The sequence below is a fragment of the Mytilus galloprovincialis genome, chromosome 1, assembly GCF_965363235.1.
Source record: "Mytilus galloprovincialis chromosome 1, xbMytGall1.hap1.1, whole genome shotgun sequence".
Taxonomy (NCBI): Eukaryota; Metazoa; Mollusca; class Bivalvia; order Mytilida; family Mytilidae; genus Mytilus; species Mytilus galloprovincialis.
In genome coordinates this window covers 122,634,350-122,655,198 of record NC_134838.1, presented here as the reverse complement: position 1 = coordinate 122,655,198, position 20,849 = coordinate 122,634,350, and the positions used below count along the sequence as shown (strand labels likewise).

Here is a 20,849-nt window from a genome sequence, read left to right as displayed (position 1 = left end):
CTTCAGTAATACTAGAATTATAAGTGAAGATTCATTACGTTTTAAAAACTGTATATAAATTAAAGAACCAGATATCACCGTTTACACTATATACGTGATAACTAGATAAAATGTGTATATTTTGATCAGAAAACATATTGAGTATATACAATACTATGTCTTCTAACTGATCTTCATAGTTTATCAAATATGATATATCTAATGTACATAATCTGATAAATAACTCACCTTTTAGCAAATATGTGTTTGATCTTAAACTGAAACCATATAGTTTATCGTGTAAGGAGGGTTTTGCCTGGAGGGTACTCAGAATGTAACAGAAAGACTCCTGAGCTCCTTAGTCAATTATAACTGGAAATTGGAAATGAAATATATTTATAACAAAAGCTGGATCTTGCTGTATCGTCTATTTTTCACAATAAGAATACTAGTTAAAAGAGGGGCGCAAAATACAAGAGGGACACCAAACTTATAATAAAAATTAAACTGACAACACCAATGGCTAAAAAACAAAAAAAGGCAAACAAACAGTGTGGTAAGCAAATAAATACACATTTATTTCTCAAATAAAACTCATATACATTTCTGTATTGATGTAAAAAACAAGGATGTATATCATTGAATCATATAAAATATTTCTTTCTATTCAGTTGATTTTATTTGGATGCATGTTGTCATTTGTTAAGAAGTTCTAATTATTGTATCGCAGTGTGCCGAGGACTGAACTGTGTGAATATGGTTTTCAAAGTGAACATTAAATCAACCATTAGAAGTAGAAGTATTACATGCAGTATGTGTTAATTTTGAATAAGCTTTAAGTGTTATGTGACGTATATGATAAACCTTAAAAATACTCTAACAGTAGTTAAACGATTAACATAACAAATACAGTCGATTTTGCTGCAAGTAATTCAATTACACTTTCAAACTTTCGAAACCGGAAATATAAGATGTATCATTTCTTTGAATGTAAGGACTTCCTCGTTAGAGATATGGCGTCAAAATTGTCATTACTATACCGATTTTTAATAATGTATATCAAAAGATTTGATAAAGCGTCCACAACTAAAGTTTTGCATGGCGGTTCGCATGACCCCTATTTGCCATATTTATGTTTTTAATTTTTCAATTTAGTTAAAGATGAATAACTGATCCATGTAGCAAAGTAATTTCAATGATTTGCTTCATCTTGACTGACTTTTTTTTCATCTTTATAACTTAGTGGATAAGGACCCCTCGCAGTAAAGAAGATTACAGTTTATTACATAATCTTTATAAAATGTTGCAATTTTTATTATTCTGATCATCTGATCTACACCGACGTCAAAGGGGAGGGTACGGTTATGGATTAAAATTAGTAAAATCATTACACGGGAACATTAGAGATAATTTCTTTATCAAATGCCTCCTTTTCGTCATAAAAGGAAGGGATGCTTTTTAAGTTTAAATACATGTACAAAGAGAAGGATATTTTGACACTTTCTACCCAGCATTAGTGCCGTAAAGAACCGCAGGTATCTGTTATGGGAATACATACACTTTATGCAGTTACACGCTTGACTGTGAAGAAACTCTGTATAAATCAACAAGTAGTTTTCACTTTGATATCCATAAAAAAACCAATTTAGGCAATTTATATAAAGAGATGTCGTAAAAGTATTTGATAAACTTATGTGAGAAAAATAATATAACAAAGATGACTGCTGTTACGTTAAAAGTTTTAGTTTATTTTTACTTTGATGATGTTAGTTTTACAGATCTGCCAATAAAGTGTATTTAATATGTAACATTGTAACTAATTTCTTCTTTAATTTTATGGGGGCATTTTGAACTTTGACAGCTTTCCCCTTTTGATAGTCACATTTAATATACCTAACCGTTGTCACATATTAGATTTTATATTGGTTTAATGAATGCACATCAGCATCTGAAAGTCTTTTTCTGTCTGATCCCTTATTGCGGTCGTACAGTGCAAAAGCCAAATGTGTCGGTTATGTCCTTTAAAACCCGTCATTCGGCAGCAATGAAGAAGCTACAACTTGTCTTTATATTGTACAGAGAACGCATCTTCGTAGCAATAAGTACGGTTAATCGTTTCAATTTTATTTATAGTTCATACCATTGGTTTTCCTGTTTGAACGGCTTTACACTGGTCATTTTGGGGTCTTTTATAGCTTGCTGTTCGTCGAGAGCCAAGGTTGTGTTGAAAGCCGTTTTTTAAACTATAATTGTTTACTTTTTACAAATTTTGACCTGGACAATTGCTTCGTATTTCCAGTGTTCGTAGCTATAAACTTGATATTACACAACAGGTTGAGTGTCTCAAAAATTTCTCAAATATATCAAGCTTAGCACAAAAACAGTGTCAAAGTTGATGCTGCCAGAGCCAATATAATATTCGCCAAAACAGTATTTGTTCCTCAGCTAATGAGCTTTTTTAAACTACTAGTAACAGGTTTTATATAGAAAAACCGAATTAGAACGGATTGGAGCAAAATGCTTTATGACGAAAATCTCAATTGGAGTAGAAGTCCGCATGCATTGGCCGAGAAAAGGCTAAATTAAAGCCTGTTTTATATCATTTCGAGACACAAAGGTTCAGCGATCTTCCTGATAAGGATGGAGACCAGTTTTAAGCAAAACTTATAAAATACTTCAATCAACGTCTTAACCAGGTTGGTGTACTGCTAGTATCAGACTTATAAAATGCAATCTAAATTCCTTTTGCAGCGGAATTCGTCCCGCCTTTTGACCTAAACTAGCAGAACATGCATCTACTGCCTTTGCCTAAATATGCTATAAATTTTTGAGGCACACCACCGGAATAAACTAGCAAATTTCTATAAACCCCAATAAACAGACTACAGAAATATATGAACTGTAGGATATTCTCTCATGAATAGAGTTCTACAAAGAATATCCAAAGCTGGGATGTTTGTTTGCTTATTTCGAATCTTTGTCCGAAATTTCCGCCAAATTGTCTTATGCCCTCCTAAAAATGTGGGTAACAAGAGTTTTCAGATACAAATCAAAACACATATTTTCTTTTCGAAATATCGTCAAAGAAATAATATGTATTTGACAAGAAAAAATCCCGGACAAGAACAATCCTTGAGTCGAACGGTACATTAGATATAAAATGTACTGCGTCAGAGACACATCCCAATCTAAGGTTGGGAGTTACGTCCACGATCGTTAGACAATAACCTGGGGACTCTGATCACTAACAAAATATGTGTATCTTCTAAATAACAAAGCATTCGTTTAAAGCCAAACATATTGGGGGAAAGCAAAGAACTGTTGAACAAAAAAAAAATGTTTGATACATGTGCTGTTTGTCCACCACACACAGACGTCGGGATTACAATGAATGCATTATGCATTATGTGTATCGAGTGTTGGAGTAAAAACAAGTTCTTGCACTGCACATGACAATGATGTAACCATCGGCTTACCCGGAACAGCTAACTACTAGAGTCGACAGTCAGATGATAAATAGTTACTAGTAACCTCTGTAACTTCAATCTTCCCAGATTTCTACAAGGATCCGAATGCTTAGAAATCTTCAATGAATTTTCATCATCAGGACAATCGGGACAAAGCTGTCCGAATGATTGCAAACATTGACGACTAGACTAGAGTATCTTGTTCTATTCGAGTTCTCATATATATTTGAATTACAGGAAAAAACGGATACACTCTATCAAAATACTTCGACAGAGCAGACACTTTCGAAAAAGTGAAAGAGTGTTTCGTCATGGAATCGAATACACGGTGACGAAACATCTGAGCTGACATTATTAATTAAATGTGATCGATCACATTCCCAATAACCAAGATGAAATACCTACAACTGAAGCCGCATTATATTGCAGTCACTTGAAAAAAACCAGAAGAAGCATTTTTACCGATTATACCAAATTCTCTTTTTAATTGGAAATTACATCGTAGAGGTACACTGCATCCTTGACCAACGACAAGAGCCGTCCAGACCTGCATATGCAATCCAAACTGGGTTAGGTAGTTAAAGGGTAGCATTATTAAGAAAGCAGTTCCTCTCAAAAGGACCTTAAGATAACAAACATTTCACCTATCAAACCAATACAACTTCTGACCTCAAAACTGTCAGCAGCTTGTATAAACGAATATTGAGACGACAATCGAGAAATCCGTTTAAATTTCAATTTTGCATAGACGTATGTCATACCGGAATGTAGTGGTATTATCATTGAAGGAAAAAATGGACAGAACATGTGTGCGATTGGTTTTCTTCAACATGTCTCTCATTCACAAGGACCAAGAACGACTGAATCTGTGACTGAAACCTGGACAGAACATGTGTGCGATTGGTTTTCTTCAACGTGTCTCTCATTCACAGAGACCAAGAAAGACTGAATCGGTGACTGATGAAGAGAGTTTTTCGAACACCAAGTTTTCTTTTAGAGTGCACAGAATCCTGATGAATTCATAACATCGATTTCATCATTTTTGATTGGCTTCCGGATATTCAATTTACTAAAATGATCATTTAACCATGTTCTTTAAAAATTAAAGTTATTTGAGTGTCACAAAGGACCCTGGATTAATTCCACTCCTCGTAGCTACAATTTCGGTATCTTTTCATCGGATGAAAATTATCGCTGAACACTTATATTCAATGAACTTCATGTCATGTGACACTTGTAAAGCAGGAACTGTTTCCCCTTCATTAGAGGGCAAATACATCTCCCCAGTTGTTTAGGGGTCCCGCAATCTTAAGTTTTCTTAATTTGTTTTGTGGTCAGTTATTTTTGTTGTTTTGTTTGTTTGTTTTTCTTCCTTTTTAGACCAGTTGTTGTTGACTTTATATGATTTGGGATTTTTAACTGTCCTATTGCGTCTTCTTATTTCTCTTGTTTGTCCATCTAGATAAGTTGGTATGATTGCCAATGAGGCACCAAATGATGTAGAAGATATCAACTATAGTTCACACCGTACTACGAGCTTCATGAATGAACATATATCCATATCATTTTTCTTGAAAAGTGTATTCGCAGTGATTAATTACTTATTTCTTAAAATAATGTATATTCCATTTAACAAATTTACAATTGAAAAGATAAGACGCAATCAATTATTATGATCGTAAATTTAAATCTTTTTTTCTTCTCGAAATTGATGAAGATGACGTTAACGGGTGGCTGTCAGACATTTATAAATCTCCAGTGATCCTTCAATATGACACTAATCATCAAATTAAATATTGTCGATAAAGAGGAGGATATTAATTGAATTTTTATCAGGAAATAAAAGTTTTATGGTTCCTAGTTGATAAAATACATTTTTACTCTTTTTTTCAATTCTATTATTTCCTTATTTTTATTTTTTTCAATTTCTATTTTGTTAAATGCGTTTTAAGGTTTCTGCATTTAATCAATATAAACAGGGTTTTCAAATGTTTTTGGTATATGTGTGTGTGTTTGTGTGTTTGAATGTTGACGCTTTCTTCTTGCAGGACAAGATAGATGTTGATCCCTCAATGCTATTGTTACATTTCATATTGGTTGTTACCAAATTAAACAAAACTCAAATCAAATAAAGAACTTGACTCATCACTGGTTCAGCATCTGCTGCTCTTAATCTTATATATTTTCTTTTAATGATCACAATTTTTGAATTACTTGAATTTCCACAATAGATGTATTCCCCTTTTTGTTTTTTAAATAACAAATTCCAAGAGGGAGATCAAGCTCTTTATCATAAAAGAAATTCCGAAAGAAGTATCAACTATACTTTAAAGTTACAATAATTATTCTGATTATTGTATAAAAATCAAATGTTTTTGAAAGATGACTTCAGGCAAAGCTACAATTGTATCAGTAATTTTACCAATACAATTGTTCTAATGAAACTTCTTGAAAACGAACTACCGTTACAATACATTGTGGTACCTGAACAATAACAGTCCTTATAAAACCGTTTTCATTATTAATGTCAATTTTGTAACTGTTTTATTCCAACAACAACAAAAGACTCAATCAGTGATAACATATCAAAATATATAGCGTTAGCTTAGTTTTTAATTATCTTTATATCTTGTCGGCTTTCATGACCAATACTAGAACAAAATAATCCTCAATTTGAATTAAGATATGATCAGGAAAGCAAAATATAAATACATAACCAGATGAAATATAAGCTTTAGTCACAGTCGCAACAGTATTTATCGCTGTCCTTCAAACATACTATGGCGTTGATAAGACATTAGGTTTTGACCACCGGCAAGTTGTATAAAAAATGTAAAAATACATGCATGCTCATTATCCTCACTAGACATTAAGGCTATTGTTTTAGTCGTAAATTCCGTTAGCTTAAAATTAAGGTACATTTTTTTTTTTTACCAAATCGGATGTTGTTTATAAAAGCTACAATACTGACAAACAAACATCTGCTTGATTGATGAAATTATAACATCGATACTATTATTTTTGATTGACTTCCGGATATTCAATTCATAAAATGAACATGTTACCATGTTTGTTACCATGTTCTTCATGTTACCATGTTCTTTAAAAAGTAAATCTGAGATGTCTTCATTAAAGTTTGCATATAAATGGTTTAAAAAATACTAAGGTTGTACACCTCCAAGCAATTTTCAATCTCATATTGCTTTAATAGCAATTTTAGAGTCTCAAATTTAGTCTTTGAGAGCATTTTATAAAATCGTATATTGAAAATTTCATGTAGTAATTTGAAAAAGGTATCCCTAAAAATCTTATTTCATATTCATCCAAATCATGTCCGTAGTGTGGTTAAACCTGTTAACATATTCAGTATAATAACTGGACATATTGCCACTTTTATCCGTAAAATTAATATTTGTAATCTTTTTAGCATTATTAACATATAAATTCTTAAATTTGCATTAATTTACTTAAGACACTACTGAAAACAAATAAAGCACATGAAGTATAGATCGACATGACCTCAAATTACAAAAAAATAAAAGCCATATCAAAGAAGGCTAACACATGTTGATAAAAGATACAATTATAGAGTTATGGACCTCTGGTGATATGAAATGACACGGCTTTATACTTCACTATTGTTACTGTAATAACCTTTACGCCACTTATTGTTATTCTAAACACTATCCGATACTTCAAGTGTCTAACGGCCACAAATTAAATCACATGGAATCAAAATTGGAAATATCTCAAGTAGTTTTCATTATTGCACAGGATGACCACTGGTCATTGGTGTTTCTCGAGTACTGTTGGTCAATGGTCAGTTCCATACATACATGCCATTCTGTGATTATTATAGAATTTCCATTAATTTTGACAACTGATTGACACAACTTCCATAAATAACATTTACATTTATAATATTAACATATAAACATTGATGTTTGTGGGTTTAACACTTTTCTTTTTGTTCTGAACTTGATATCGATGCCACATTAGTGCATACATACTTATCCCTATCACTTACTTAGTGCACTGAAATCATACATCACTTTTATTCAATTCAATTCAGTATTTTATTTGAGTATCATTTCTCAATAACAAATAGATAACTGATGAATAAAACAACTGTATAATATATAGATATAAATATACAATAAGGATTCATTCTTTACCGAATAAATAGAGGCTATAACCATACAAAGTTATAGCAAATTCGTCTTTCATAAAACATTTTTTTTTATATTTCCAATTGAATTTATAAATTAATATGAAAAATTACTTTTTTATTTTTTTTTTTGGCAGAACAGCTAAACATCATTGTCTTTTTATTTTACTATTGACGGTTAAATGATTTAGAATGCTGATTGAATTTATGATAGGATTTGTTGTTAGAGATTAGGGATTTTAAGTTTTGAATTTTCCTTGGAGTTTAATATTTTTGTGATTTTACTTTTTGTTCGGGTTGTTTCAAAAATGTTCAGCTCTTTTTTTATGGACTTAGTTAAGTCAATGTAGGAAATGTACTTGTTACACGTTTCACCTTAAAAATAAAACTATTATCACATGTTTCCTTAGATGAAGCATTTCTTATCATTACTCATCGTGAAACGTCTATCAATAGCGTAATCATTTGAAAATAAAAGCCGAAGCGATGTGCATGAAACGTTCCGTATTATTTGATTTTAAAATTTCAAATATCAACACGATTTCGATTTTAAAAATTCATTAGTAAGGTCAGCTAAAACGTTTTCATATCAATTAAAAAAAAAATCAAAATAAATTAAATTGTCAAATGTATTTTTCATTGTCTTTTAGTTATTATTACTAATGAAAACTGCACGTGAGCAACCATAAAAACAAACAATCGCGGATTACATAATTTGAAATCCATATCTAATTTTTTTTTGTTGAAAACTGACAAAATTTATAAAGTGTTTAAAATGTTATAATAATAATGTTTAATACCAGGTGAGATGACCAAGCTGTCTTACTTTCGGAGTGTGGCAGGTTGTCACCAGTCTTTCTACGATAATGATAACTGGCACGTGGCAATGTTTACAAAAATAACAATAGTATAAACTATTTGTGCTACCAGTCAAATTTTAAGTACAGAACATAAAATGGAATAATGATGTGCATTACTACAATAGCAAATAACTTTTTATATTTAAGTATCAATTTACTGAAAGCGAGGAAAACGGTAGTTTCTATCAACTTCTGTCAAGCATGAAGTGAAGACAGTGTAATTTGAATAAAATAAATTTGTCAAGATCGCCTTTGCCGTTGGTCAATTTCAGAATTCTTTAAAAATGTTAAGAAATGGAACATTTTAATTGCACCTTGCAGATAATAGACAAATATAATTAATTATAGACCTGGGATGGGTAGTATTTACACAACCCTGGTCATTCGGGTAAGAGGTCATCGAAGGAAACAGAAATTATATTTTTTGTTCTTCTCACGAAAATCAACCATTTATCTAAAAAACAGATTGATTTAATTGTCATTGGCTGTCAAGTGATTAAGACCCATTCTTGATAGCCCGACGTTTAGTATTTTGACATAAATCATAATTTATAGGGTACCAGAAGTTTCGAGTTTTTGTTCATCTAATCAAATACCAGAAAAAAGACAAAATATTTCATCTGACATAAAGTTGCGGGTATGTGTAAAACAAAATGTTAAGCTGTGTTATCAATCTGTATCTCAGCATGCGGGCATTAAAGTTAAACGATTAAATTTGGATCAATTACAAAATAATATGTTTGATTTGCACTTTCTGTTCCGTTATATAAAATGACAGAAGGTCAGGGAGATTGTTCCTTTCTTAGCAATCTTTTCCCGTCTTTCTTTTTCTTTTGTATTTGAATATCATTAGTTTATATCTTTACACTTTGTCGGAAACGCTAGTTTTTTCTAAAACAATATTTGTCTTGTTTTTTCTTTTAGTTGTATTGATTTTTTGTCTTAAGATGTGTTTTAATTACCATATAACTGTTAAACGAATTAAGGCCTATTTGAACATTCTTTCGGCAGTTAAGATATTACAGAGTGTCTTTCTTTTTCAAAAATAGACTTTCATTTTTTTGTTTTTCGTTTTATCCTGTCTACTTATTTGCAGTTTATTAAAACGAATAAAGATATGAGGTTTGATCGACGATAATGAGACAAATATCGTTCAAATGAAGAGGACGTACAAGGAATTATAGGCAACCGTACAATGAGAAAATCCTATACCGTGAAGGATATATGTTTTAAGATCATTTTAAGAAGCAGCTTATTAAAACTCTTCCATGTGTATATATTAGTGCTACATGTACACCATATTTTCGTTTACCCTTTAACTTGTTTTATACTTTAAACAACAAAGTATTAGATACATTTTTCGAACAGTTGCTAAAGAGGAAAAAAATAATGAGAAAATTTTTACTTATATTTTGTACACAAATTCAAAATGATTATTCAGCAAAAGGTAAACACAAAAAACAGAAGATACTAAGGTGACAATCAGAAATGATAAGTCAAAGAAAAACAACATCATAATATCATGTGCAATATCGTATCAACTGGGAGAATATGTTCCATTTACAGAAGCTCTGCGATAGGTCTGCATAATAGAAATTGAAAGTTCATTAAGATATTAGAAAGCTATTTTTTTTTTTGTAAGCTAATTCTCAACTGACCATCATTGTATTTTTTTCTAGAGAGTGTGACTGATGATATAACACAGACTTTACTGCATTTGTTGTATCCTTAATTAAACTTCGAATGATAGATGCGCTTAACACAGTCACCTATTTATATATAAGTATATGTATATAAAGTGAAAGGACATCATCTTATAGCGGAACGTGAAGTTATAAATGAAAATGCATACTAGCTTGTTTTATTTTTACGTCGGTCATTCTTTTTAAGAAACAAATTGTTCCATTTTTTCTTTAGTTTAGAATGTAGACTACTAGTGTAAAAGGTTTAGAAAAATCATCTGTTTTATAAAACAGCATGAGGAAAGAAATTGTATGTATTTCAGATATCAATGGAACTTGTTAGTATCCATATCTTATCAGTAACATCGCACAATAGATAGCTGAAATATAAAAACAGGGTCGGGATAATCTTCATTTTAACACCGTATTACTGTTATAGCGTAGATTTTTTTTTCAAAAGTTTGCTTACAGTTTTTCTCTTAACGTATTTTACTGAACAAAAATAAAATACCCTTATATATTTAGCGAACGTATACAAACTATAACACCCCAATGAATTAGGAAAAATAATTATCAAAAGTTTAAGATGATAAGTAGAATTTAATTGAATTAAACTACTTTTTTTAATTAGATGTAGTTTTCCTCCTAAAATCTTTATTAAAGATAATGAACTATTGCAGTGCTCCTGCTATTTTACAACCATATTTGACAAAGGGAGCTCAAAATCTGCCGCACAATCGTGATAAAAGTCTATATCAAAAGTCTGTAAAAATTCAATGTTTACATGTTCAGGTAATGGAGCATTGCTTAAGAAAGACAAATTATCTAATAACTAAAAAAAAAAAGAAAAATATTGGTAAATATGAAAGAATAAACACGCAAAGAACATAATAATAATAAGAAATAGAATATGGCGTACTATGACAAGCTCTTAGGCAGTAAGTGTAAGAAAGCAAAATAATAGTATGTCTTACAGATAATCATTTTAAACTTATTGTAATGGTTTTATTGAGCTTTGTAATGGTTTTATTGAGCTTTTACATATGTCAGCCCTTTTCGTCTTTTAATATTTACTGGAAATTCAAGACCATAAAAACTCATTTCATTTACATGAAAATGAATGCACATATCAATTGCTGATTTAAAACTATACATATTAATAAGATACTCCATCAGCAGTCTTTTAGAAAGAATAAAACCAATTGAAACATTATAATCTTCGTGTTCAATTGTAAGGATGACCTTATACGAACTAGCATGAAGGAAGTGTGCCCACCAACATGTTGTCCACTTCTTAATTAATCATCAGAATATCAAGATACCTTCTAAGATATGATTCTGATTTTCATCTGCATCGTTCTCGTGTTGAATAATTAAATACTTATTAAAAATTAAATGAACACTCTATTTGAATACATTGATGACATCATGCTGGTATTATTAATATGATAAACGTAAACCATTATATTTTCATAAATAATTTACAAGTTTTTGTTTGGCGACAAAGTGCCAAAAAATAGGACATAAACGATAACCCATTTTATTCAACTATTTGTTTATAGAAATTTGTACTGAAATATATTTACTAAAATAAAAAAAATATATACCACTTGAAATAAATTAGCAATTTAAAGATTATCATAAAAATCTAAGAACGTTTTTTTCGACTATTCATTTGCTTTCTCAACAAATGTTCACCTTTTTAAAAAGATTCAATCAGTCATATTTTAGAAAATAAAGAGCCAAAGTTGTATGCAGAATTTTACCAAAATCTGGTACATGACACATTTACTGCTTCTTGACCATAAATAGCATATACAATAGTTTCTTCAAATAAAAAGAGAAAAGGCAAACGTAAAACCACCTAAGAAATATTTATATATATATATATATAAAAAAAAGAAGAAAATATCAAAATATGTTCGTATTAGTTATATGAATGTAATTATTTCATCAGATAGGAGAGATACAAAAAATAATAACCGACAGTAATTACAATTAGACGATCGTATTTATTAAAAGATTTTTCAATAAAAATCATTTTCAAGAACAATTGAACAAAAGTTTTGCTTTGTTCCCATTTGAAATGTTATTTTATCATTTTTTTTTTTACAACTCGCAGTGTCTTATACCTTACAAATCATATTTTTGTCTGACTAATTTTCCTAATTTTGTCGGATTTAAGATACCTCTGAGCTTTGATTTTTTAATATTCAACACATTTTCTTGAAAATTAATGATCCAAATTGAATTTAATCCTCTTCTGATTGGCTAAATTTATGACATTAAAATGACTTTATGAAATAATTTTAAGTTTATTGACAGACGACAAAACAGGTGGGATTTCTGCTGCTACAGAAGGATCTGATTGGCTAATTTATTCTTGGGTGTTTTATAAGATTTTGAGATTGTCACCAGCATCACTTTATTTTATCGAATATTTGTTCAATGACTGGAAAATTGCTATGATTCTCCAAGGGTAAGTGATCATTTTAAAATTAGTTAGCTAATTGTCTGTTTGTCTCTTAACTTTCCAATAAGGTAAGTATGCAAACTTTGAATTTGATTGCATTCTATATAATATATATAATATAAAGATAATATAATGTGATATGATTTCCGATGAGACAACTGGTAAAATAATTAATTTTACTTATGCATGAAAAGATATTTTTGTCACGCCAAATATGTTAAAGTACAAATTATTATATACTTTTGTGAAAATTCAATTTGATATTTCTATAAATATAAAGTAAGAATTGATACACCATTGGAATTATGTTTCTGCTTACAAATATTATACGAACCACATGAGGTTATATGATTACTATAAATATCAGTACATTTTAAATTTCATGTCGGACTCGGTTTGTAAAATGAAATATGAAAATGACTCTGAAACATTTAAATTCATCATGAATAAACAACCGAAAATTAGATATGCATTGATATAAGGTTTGGATTTAAAAGGATACTTCGTTTTATTTTAGAATATAAAGCCTAATAACATTAGAATTACCAATATTTAGTAATATGGTCCCAGTTATCCACTTTGCATATTCCAATCTTTATCCTTTGCAGCTGTTTTGCAGAACGAAATGAAATACCGAAAATTTACCAAAGTCACGAACTATAGAAACGCGCAAAGCATATTTCTTTTTTGGCTATTTAATGAAATAAAAGAGATGATTATTAAGTATGAGATCAGTAATTATCTGGCGATAAGGAAGTAGCTTAATTTTCATTAATAAATAGTAGAAAAATTTACTGTAGTGATTCGTATACTAACTTTTTTTTTATTTACAAATATCGAAAAGCTTAAAATTCAAATACTTAAAACAGAAATCATGTTACATTGGTTACACAAACTTTTGATCACAAGCGTATCAGATAAAGATTCTACCAAGACGTGTTGTATGCACAAGAATCAAATCCATATTTTAGTGCATGATGGACCAAGACGGCGCATTGGCTGTCATGTTGAGATTTACATGTCTTTCCATTTTCATTTTATATATTACAAGGTCTAATATATTTGTTGTCTGTTCCCAATGTTCGCCAACATCTCTTTAGATAAATGATTGCTCCAATCTACATTCAGATTGCTTATTGCCTTTTGGTTTACCGATGCCGCGTTAACAACATTCATATTATTCGCTTTTGATTGACATCGAAGGTACATGATAACGGTTATTAAAGAAACACACGTACATTAGTCGAGACATTAGTAACAGTTCCTGTCTAGTAGCTAGTCTTCTAACATGGCATGAATTAAAAGATTTTTCTGTCAATTTCGAGTTCATAAAATGTAATTGTGCTAAAACTAAGGTTGCAATCCTTAAGACCAATTAGACAGTAGTCGGCTTTGACTGTCTTGTTTATGTACTTGATATGCTGAAAATTGTTTGATATTTTGGCCAATCGAGTTTTTGCCATAGAGCGTACCAGGTGAATGTCACTCCAGAAGTTTGTCTTGATCGCGCGGAAATCTTGGCATACAAATATAAAACTATGTTGTTCATAAGGAAATTATAAATTTTCTAGTGTTCAAGGTACCATTAAATGCCACAGTATTGCCAATGCAGCCTCGACGTTATTCCAATCATTGCTTTTTAACCTAACGAATAAGGTTGCTTATGTTCTTTTTCATATCGCGAATGATATAATATCTTTTTGTAATCATTGTTCACTGTTTCAATGGATGTCATGCAAACTGTATCGATATGTCGTTTATAAATGGTAATTCTTAAACTTACCGTGTAAAAATCAGTTTCCCTCGTGACAGGGGTCGTTGATGAAATTATTTTATTGTTATTCTCTACCATAGGTAAAACCCGTGTAATCTTTAATTAAAAGAAAATGTCATTTATGTGATGAGCATATGGACAAACATTGATATGATATCAAATGTGAAAATAATTTGTTCTGAAGAATATGATGTCCGATGATGATATCATCCTTTACAATGATCATGGGTAATTAAATAATTAGGACACACGACAGGTAGATCTGCTACCGAACGAGGCGTCTGTCACTGAACGTCCCCCATCACATATCGTTAACATGAATAGTCATTTGTTTTTGAATACATTAAATGATATATCAGCATTATCGAATTTTATACAGCCTGTGTTAAGATACAGTCAAAGACCAAACTGATTGTTATCTTGGACATGATAACTTGATAAATATCCAAACACGTGTTCTCTTTTTTTATTTATTCAATTTGACAATTCAATTGTTAATCCCTATTCTAATGACTGCTAGGAAAGTTAATATACATTGTGATATATTCATTAGAAAAAATGTCAAATAAAATTAACAATGACCTCATGTAGTGTGGTCATCCATCCTTTTTTACCAAATTATAAATAGTAAGACATTTGTTAGGGTCATTTGAAACAGGTTGCACGTCCATTCCATATAGCGGCTTGTCCATAAAAATGTAAATTGGTCTTGAAAATTATAAATTATTGATGCAGAAACAATATGTGAAAAATTTGAATTTATTTAAAAGATGTTAAAAGACCATAGAAAATTGAATCTGAATTTGATGTTTTTCAGGTTGAAATGACATTAACAGAAGAGCCAACTTTCCTGCCTTCAATTAAATCTCGCGAGGAACAAAAACATAAATGGGACATCAATGATAATGCCTTACCACTTGTAAGTTTATTTATTTTTCAAGGAGAAGGACCATATACATATTTTTGATATACTTAATGTTGATTGAAGATGATTACTCAGTAGATGCCCTTTTGAGACCTAAAACTGGTTTCAAGTGCATGTGTAGAAAACAACGCCCAAAACACCGCCAAAGAATTCAAATCGAATATGAGCATAAGCCTCGGTCACACCTTACCGGATAGCACGAACGGACGCCTAACGGATGAAAATAAAAGTTGTCCGTTGACAAAATTGTTATCTGTTGGGAGTCTGTTGATGCACTGACCGATTAAAACGGACGTGTAACGGACGCATAACGGACACACACCGGATATGCAACGTACGAGAAACGGACACGTACCGGACAGAACGGATGTCAAACGTACATCCAACGGACGAGTACCGCACAAAACGGACACCTAACGAAAGCGTACCGGATAAAACGGATGAACAAAATATACGGAAAATCAAAGGCGACAATTATAATACATGTAAATCGCATATATATTCAAAACGTTTCTGTGTAACTGGTTTTGGTTTATTCTTCAAAATTCCGCCAAAGGGCAGTGTCTGGCCTGAATAAGAACTGCTTGATTGTGAAGACGTGCCTACACTCTAAGATCGATTATGAATAATAAGAATTCATTAACATTAAGAAATCTGACATACCAATAATTGGCATTTATGACGCGAAATTTTCAATTTGCATTTATCCGTTTCAGATCCGTTCATCATCCGTTTTATCCATTACACGTCGGGTAGAAGTCCGTTTCTCATCCGTTCAACATCCGTTTTATCCGTTAAACGTCCGGTAGAAGTGCGTTGGTGAATTTATCTTCCAGACCTCCAACGGATGTATAACGGACACGTAACGGATACAAAACGGAAACGAAACGGACGAGTACCGTAAGAAACGGACGCCTAACGGACGTTCAAAGTTTTGAACATGCTCAAAATTTTCCATCGGACAGAACGGACGTCGACGGATAAAACGTACGCTTAACGGACATGCAACGGATATGGACGGACGTCTAACGGATAAGAACGGACGTCTAACGGACATGAACAGATTGAAAAAAAGTTATCCGTTAGGCGTCCGTTTGAGCTATCCGGTAGGGTGTGACCGAGGCTTAAGGGGAAAACACATAAATTGAAAGATAAGAACAACTTGAGCTGTAATCGTATTATTGTACATAATATATACAATAACTAGTTTAGAATTAGCACTTAGTTTTGTATTCTTTGTTTTAAAAGGTTGAAACTTTTGATATGTTTACTGAATGGCCAGCAGAAAATTGTCGATACGTCTACAATGTCGAAGTGGAAGATGCCAGACGTCACGTGAGTGGTTGGGCAATGCGCAATACCAACAATCACAATGCGCACATCCTAAAGAAATCATGTCTTGGAGTTTATGTTTGTAGTCATGACTGTACATTGGAAAATGGAGCCAAAATAAATCTGCGTCCCGCTATATGTGATAAAGCAAGAAGAAAACAAATAGGTATATACAAAATGTCGATTATTTCAGTATAAAAAGTTTAAATTATAGATATAGGAAGATGTGGTGTGAGTGCCAATGAGACAACTCTCCATACAAATAACAATTTAAAAAGTAAACCATTATAGGTTAAAGTACGGCCTTCAACACGGAGCCTTGGCTCACACCGAACAACATGCTATATATGCTTTGTCATCTAACAAAAAAATAAACACCACCAAACGACAAAAGAACAAGACAACTTAAAACAGAAGCCGATGATAATAATAAAAAGACATTTTGAAACATGTTTTTTAAACAAATAATAATCACTATAAAAAGGTTTGGCAATTGCGAAGAATGTGAAGAATTAGGATAGTAAAATTTCTTTTTTTTTCATGTCATCAAATTGAAATAGTTTAATTTCCATGCATTAAGGGAATAGATTATGCACCAATTGACATGTTTTGTGAATCATCTATACAATAATCAGCTAATATATTATAATAACTACACTTGATGACAAATGAAGATATGTTTATTATTGATGCTTTAGGAAAACCATGTCCAAATGTAAACTGTAAAGGTCGTTTAGAGTTACTGTCATGCAAAGGTCACTGTGGATACCCAGTCACACACTTTTGGAGACACGTCCACGGGGCAATCTATTTCCAAGCAAAAGGTGTTCATGATCATCCTCAACCGGAAGTTAAAGCTTCATCTCTCTCTAGGCGACACCAAAAAATGACGAGACAGCAACACAAAGTCATGATTGTAAGTAACCTTCGGATCTATTTTTTTTCATTTTTCTTTCTTTATCTGCGAATATAGATGATTGAGATTTATTTAAACAAGTTTAGCTTATTATACAAGATTTTAACGTTTGTTGCAAAAAAGGTCATCTATTGTATCTATTTGTAGAAAAGGTTCATTGATACTAGATCACAGGCACTTGTTTCTATACGTTGATAGGGCAGCAGTCCTTTTGCGCCAATTACTCTTTTTCAGGGGTATCATTTGCGCCAAATATTGTTTTCCAAATGTATCAATTGCGCCAAAATTCGGAACTCATTTGCGCCAATTTACCTGTACACATATCTATCATAAATATTAATGATTAATATTTATTCTTATTTTTTGCTTAAAAAGTATCATATATTTGGAGATATTTCACCTTGAAAATGAGCATCTTGAGAGAAATGACTTGAAATGCATTAGACAGTCCATGTACAGAGAGAGAAGAAAACTTATTGCTTTGCTGAATATTTATTACAAGATATGTCAAAAGAGAAGAAAATAGAAGCTTTTTCCGATTATGTTTTAGACACATATTGGCTGAAACTCTTTACCACAAGACGTACCAGTAATGGAGCAGAAGCATTCCACAGGAATTATTATGAACTGTTTTATGCATTTCATTTTTGTACAAAATCACAAGAGTCCCATTCGGCGACCCGTATATAAACTGCCTGTTCCAAGTCCGAATAAAGGTGGAGCGAAGTATTTTTCTTCTAATTGGCGCAATCGTATGTTTTATTTTTGGCTCAAATGATACCATGTAATTTCAAAACAGGTGGCGCAAATGTAGCATTGGAGAAAAAAAGTTGTGGCGCAGAAGGACGCATTTTTGGCGCAAACGGATCTCTCCCGTTGATAGTGGGTCTTCCCATGAATAGAGAAACAAGTGTCTGTGTATTAGATGTGCACATGCACAGTTATTAGAAAAATGTAATTAGCAACATTTTTTTTAATTTTGATTTAATGAATTGTAAGTTTTAAACATAGATCTTTATTTTTCAGACAAATCTTTTAAATGAGAGAAGAAATAGAAAATTACCATCAGAAAGACATAAGAAAACGGTACCCTGTAAGTATGTTTATAATTACCGAATAGAACCAATAGGAACAGTGTAACTTTTGAATTCACCTCGGAAATTTGGAATTTAGTTTGTTCAACTTAACAACTTAAATAAACTATAAGCGATTAAGAGCTTGAAATATTGTATAGACGCCTGTCTATTGCTGAAGACTGTATGTTGTCCTGTGCATGTCTTTAGCTTACTAATTGGCGTATACACAACAGCTTCTTTTACTCATATTTAGCAGTAATAAACGTGAAGCCAGTTAAGTAGTTAAAGGCTCTTTTCTCTTTACATTGTATCATTCAATTGATGATGATAAATAAACTCAGCATTAATACCAGGATATCAGCATTGAAATTTTGTAATGCACCAGACGCGCGTTTCGTCTACAAAAAAGTTTTAAAGGCCAAATAAAGAACGATGTTGATGAGCATTGGGGACAAAATATTATGAAAAAATAAATAAAATAGCGAGTCGATGATAAAAACTCTTGTTCGTAAGTCTCTCGTATACGATTACAACATATCAGGTCGATGCCATTTTATTTGGATAATATATAGTAGTAAACACTTGCACTAATGACTAAAATGTACAACAACAACCAATGTACAGTGTTGTTTTTTTTTTCTTTTTCAGATTCCGAATGTGTATGTTCTTGTCCTCCATTTGAATGTACGTGCAAGTCTGTCGGGTATACATATAATCCCGCTACAGTCCCCAGACGACCGAATCCATGGACACCACAGATTTATGAAGCAACATCATCGCCTTGGCAACGATCGTCATCTGTTGGTTCTGCAGAAAGCCAAGCCGCCTTTTTTAACGACAGCTTTAGCAATGTGGATCATTTAACCTGTTCAGACCAGATTCACAATGTTGGCATTCATCCTCAGTTTAACAACCAAAAGTATCCTTGTGATAGTGTTTCAAACATGTTTCCAAAAATGAACATCATTTTCCAACAAAACAATTTTGGAAACGCTCCCTCAACAGACGACGCTTACCGAAACTCATCTCCAAATTTACGAGTCTACAAAGTTCATGACTGTGCCCCTGATGAAAGATCAGTTTATCCAAATTATTTTGGAGATGAGCAGCATAAAATAGAAAATTCAATGAAAATTAAATCCGAATTGCGTGATAGTTGTGTAGATATGGACACAAAAGATAACTTTTCAAGTATTTTGAGTTCATCGACGGACGATTTTTGTGGTGATGATATTTTAAATGGTCTTGATTACAGTGGTAGTTATGGTGACATACTAGACCCTGATTTGTTTCAGTCTTTAATTCCTCGATGTATGTCAGATTCAGCTACATATCCAATGAACACTTCTCCACAAATAACGACACCACAGTATGCAGAGTTAAAACCAATTAGGTCAAGACAGAGACAAGGGTCGTTCACAAATATTAACCAACCTCAATTCAAATCATCAGATATCGGTTGTAAAAGGAGAAACGAAGATCCATCTCCAATTACACTAGATGGTATTCAGATGCCTACTAGTTTTTATAGATCTATAGATCCTCCAAAACAATGTGAAGGCTCACAAATGCGACACCACGGCGAAGTGTGTTCCTGTAACTGTGCTCTAAAACAATACTGTAACTGTAACCATAGTATTAATATTACATTTACTTATAAATGATTGTTTGTTTCATTGTTTTGCGTTAATTACAGTGCCTTATATTAAATAAATAAATTCAAATTATCAATCTGAATATTTTTAATGGTTTTCGACCCTTTCATTTTTGTTTATCGGACTGGAAATATACCCATAAATAGGATGTTATGACATGCTATTCAAACTTAGATATACATTTAATGCAGATAATCAAGTTGTAAGATAACTTTTTTTAGAAAGAGTGAAGTGGTGTATGTTTTCAGCGTTTGTAAACCAAAAGTTGTCTTTTCCGAAAATAAATTACTCTGTCTAGCATTTTTTTCTGCACTTGGAAGAACATGTTACGCAACTGTCCCAGTCTAGGGGTGGGTTGGCACCTTCAAACATGTTAAACTCCGCCACATTCTTTATGTACCTGTCCCAAGTCAGGATACTGTAACTTTTCGCAAATTGTTTTGTAATTATTTTTAATTTATGAATTAGTTTGTTATTTTTCTCTATTGAATAGTTTCATATTTTTTTATGTTGTGGACTTTTTAAGCCAACTATACGGTATG

General features: G+C 31.8%; 1 protein-coding gene across 1 annotated transcript; it reads left to right on the top strand.

Moving 5' to 3' along the window:
- The first annotated feature begins 12,579 nt into the window (after positions 1 to 12,579).
- On the top strand, positions 12,580 to 20,389 carry LOC143056613 (uncharacterized). Its single transcript, XM_076229779.1, has 6 exons — positions 12,580 to 12,635; positions 15,221 to 15,322; positions 16,577 to 16,826; positions 17,359 to 17,576; positions 18,603 to 18,669; positions 19,301 to 20,389. The coding sequence occupies exons 2-6, from the start codon at positions 15,227 to 15,229 to the stop codon at positions 20,314 to 20,316; spliced, it is 1,647 nt and encodes a 548-aa protein (XP_076085894.1). The 5' UTR covers positions 12,580 to 12,635; positions 15,221 to 15,226; the 3' UTR covers positions 20,317 to 20,389.
- Positions 20,390 to 20,849: the final 460 nt, after the last annotated feature.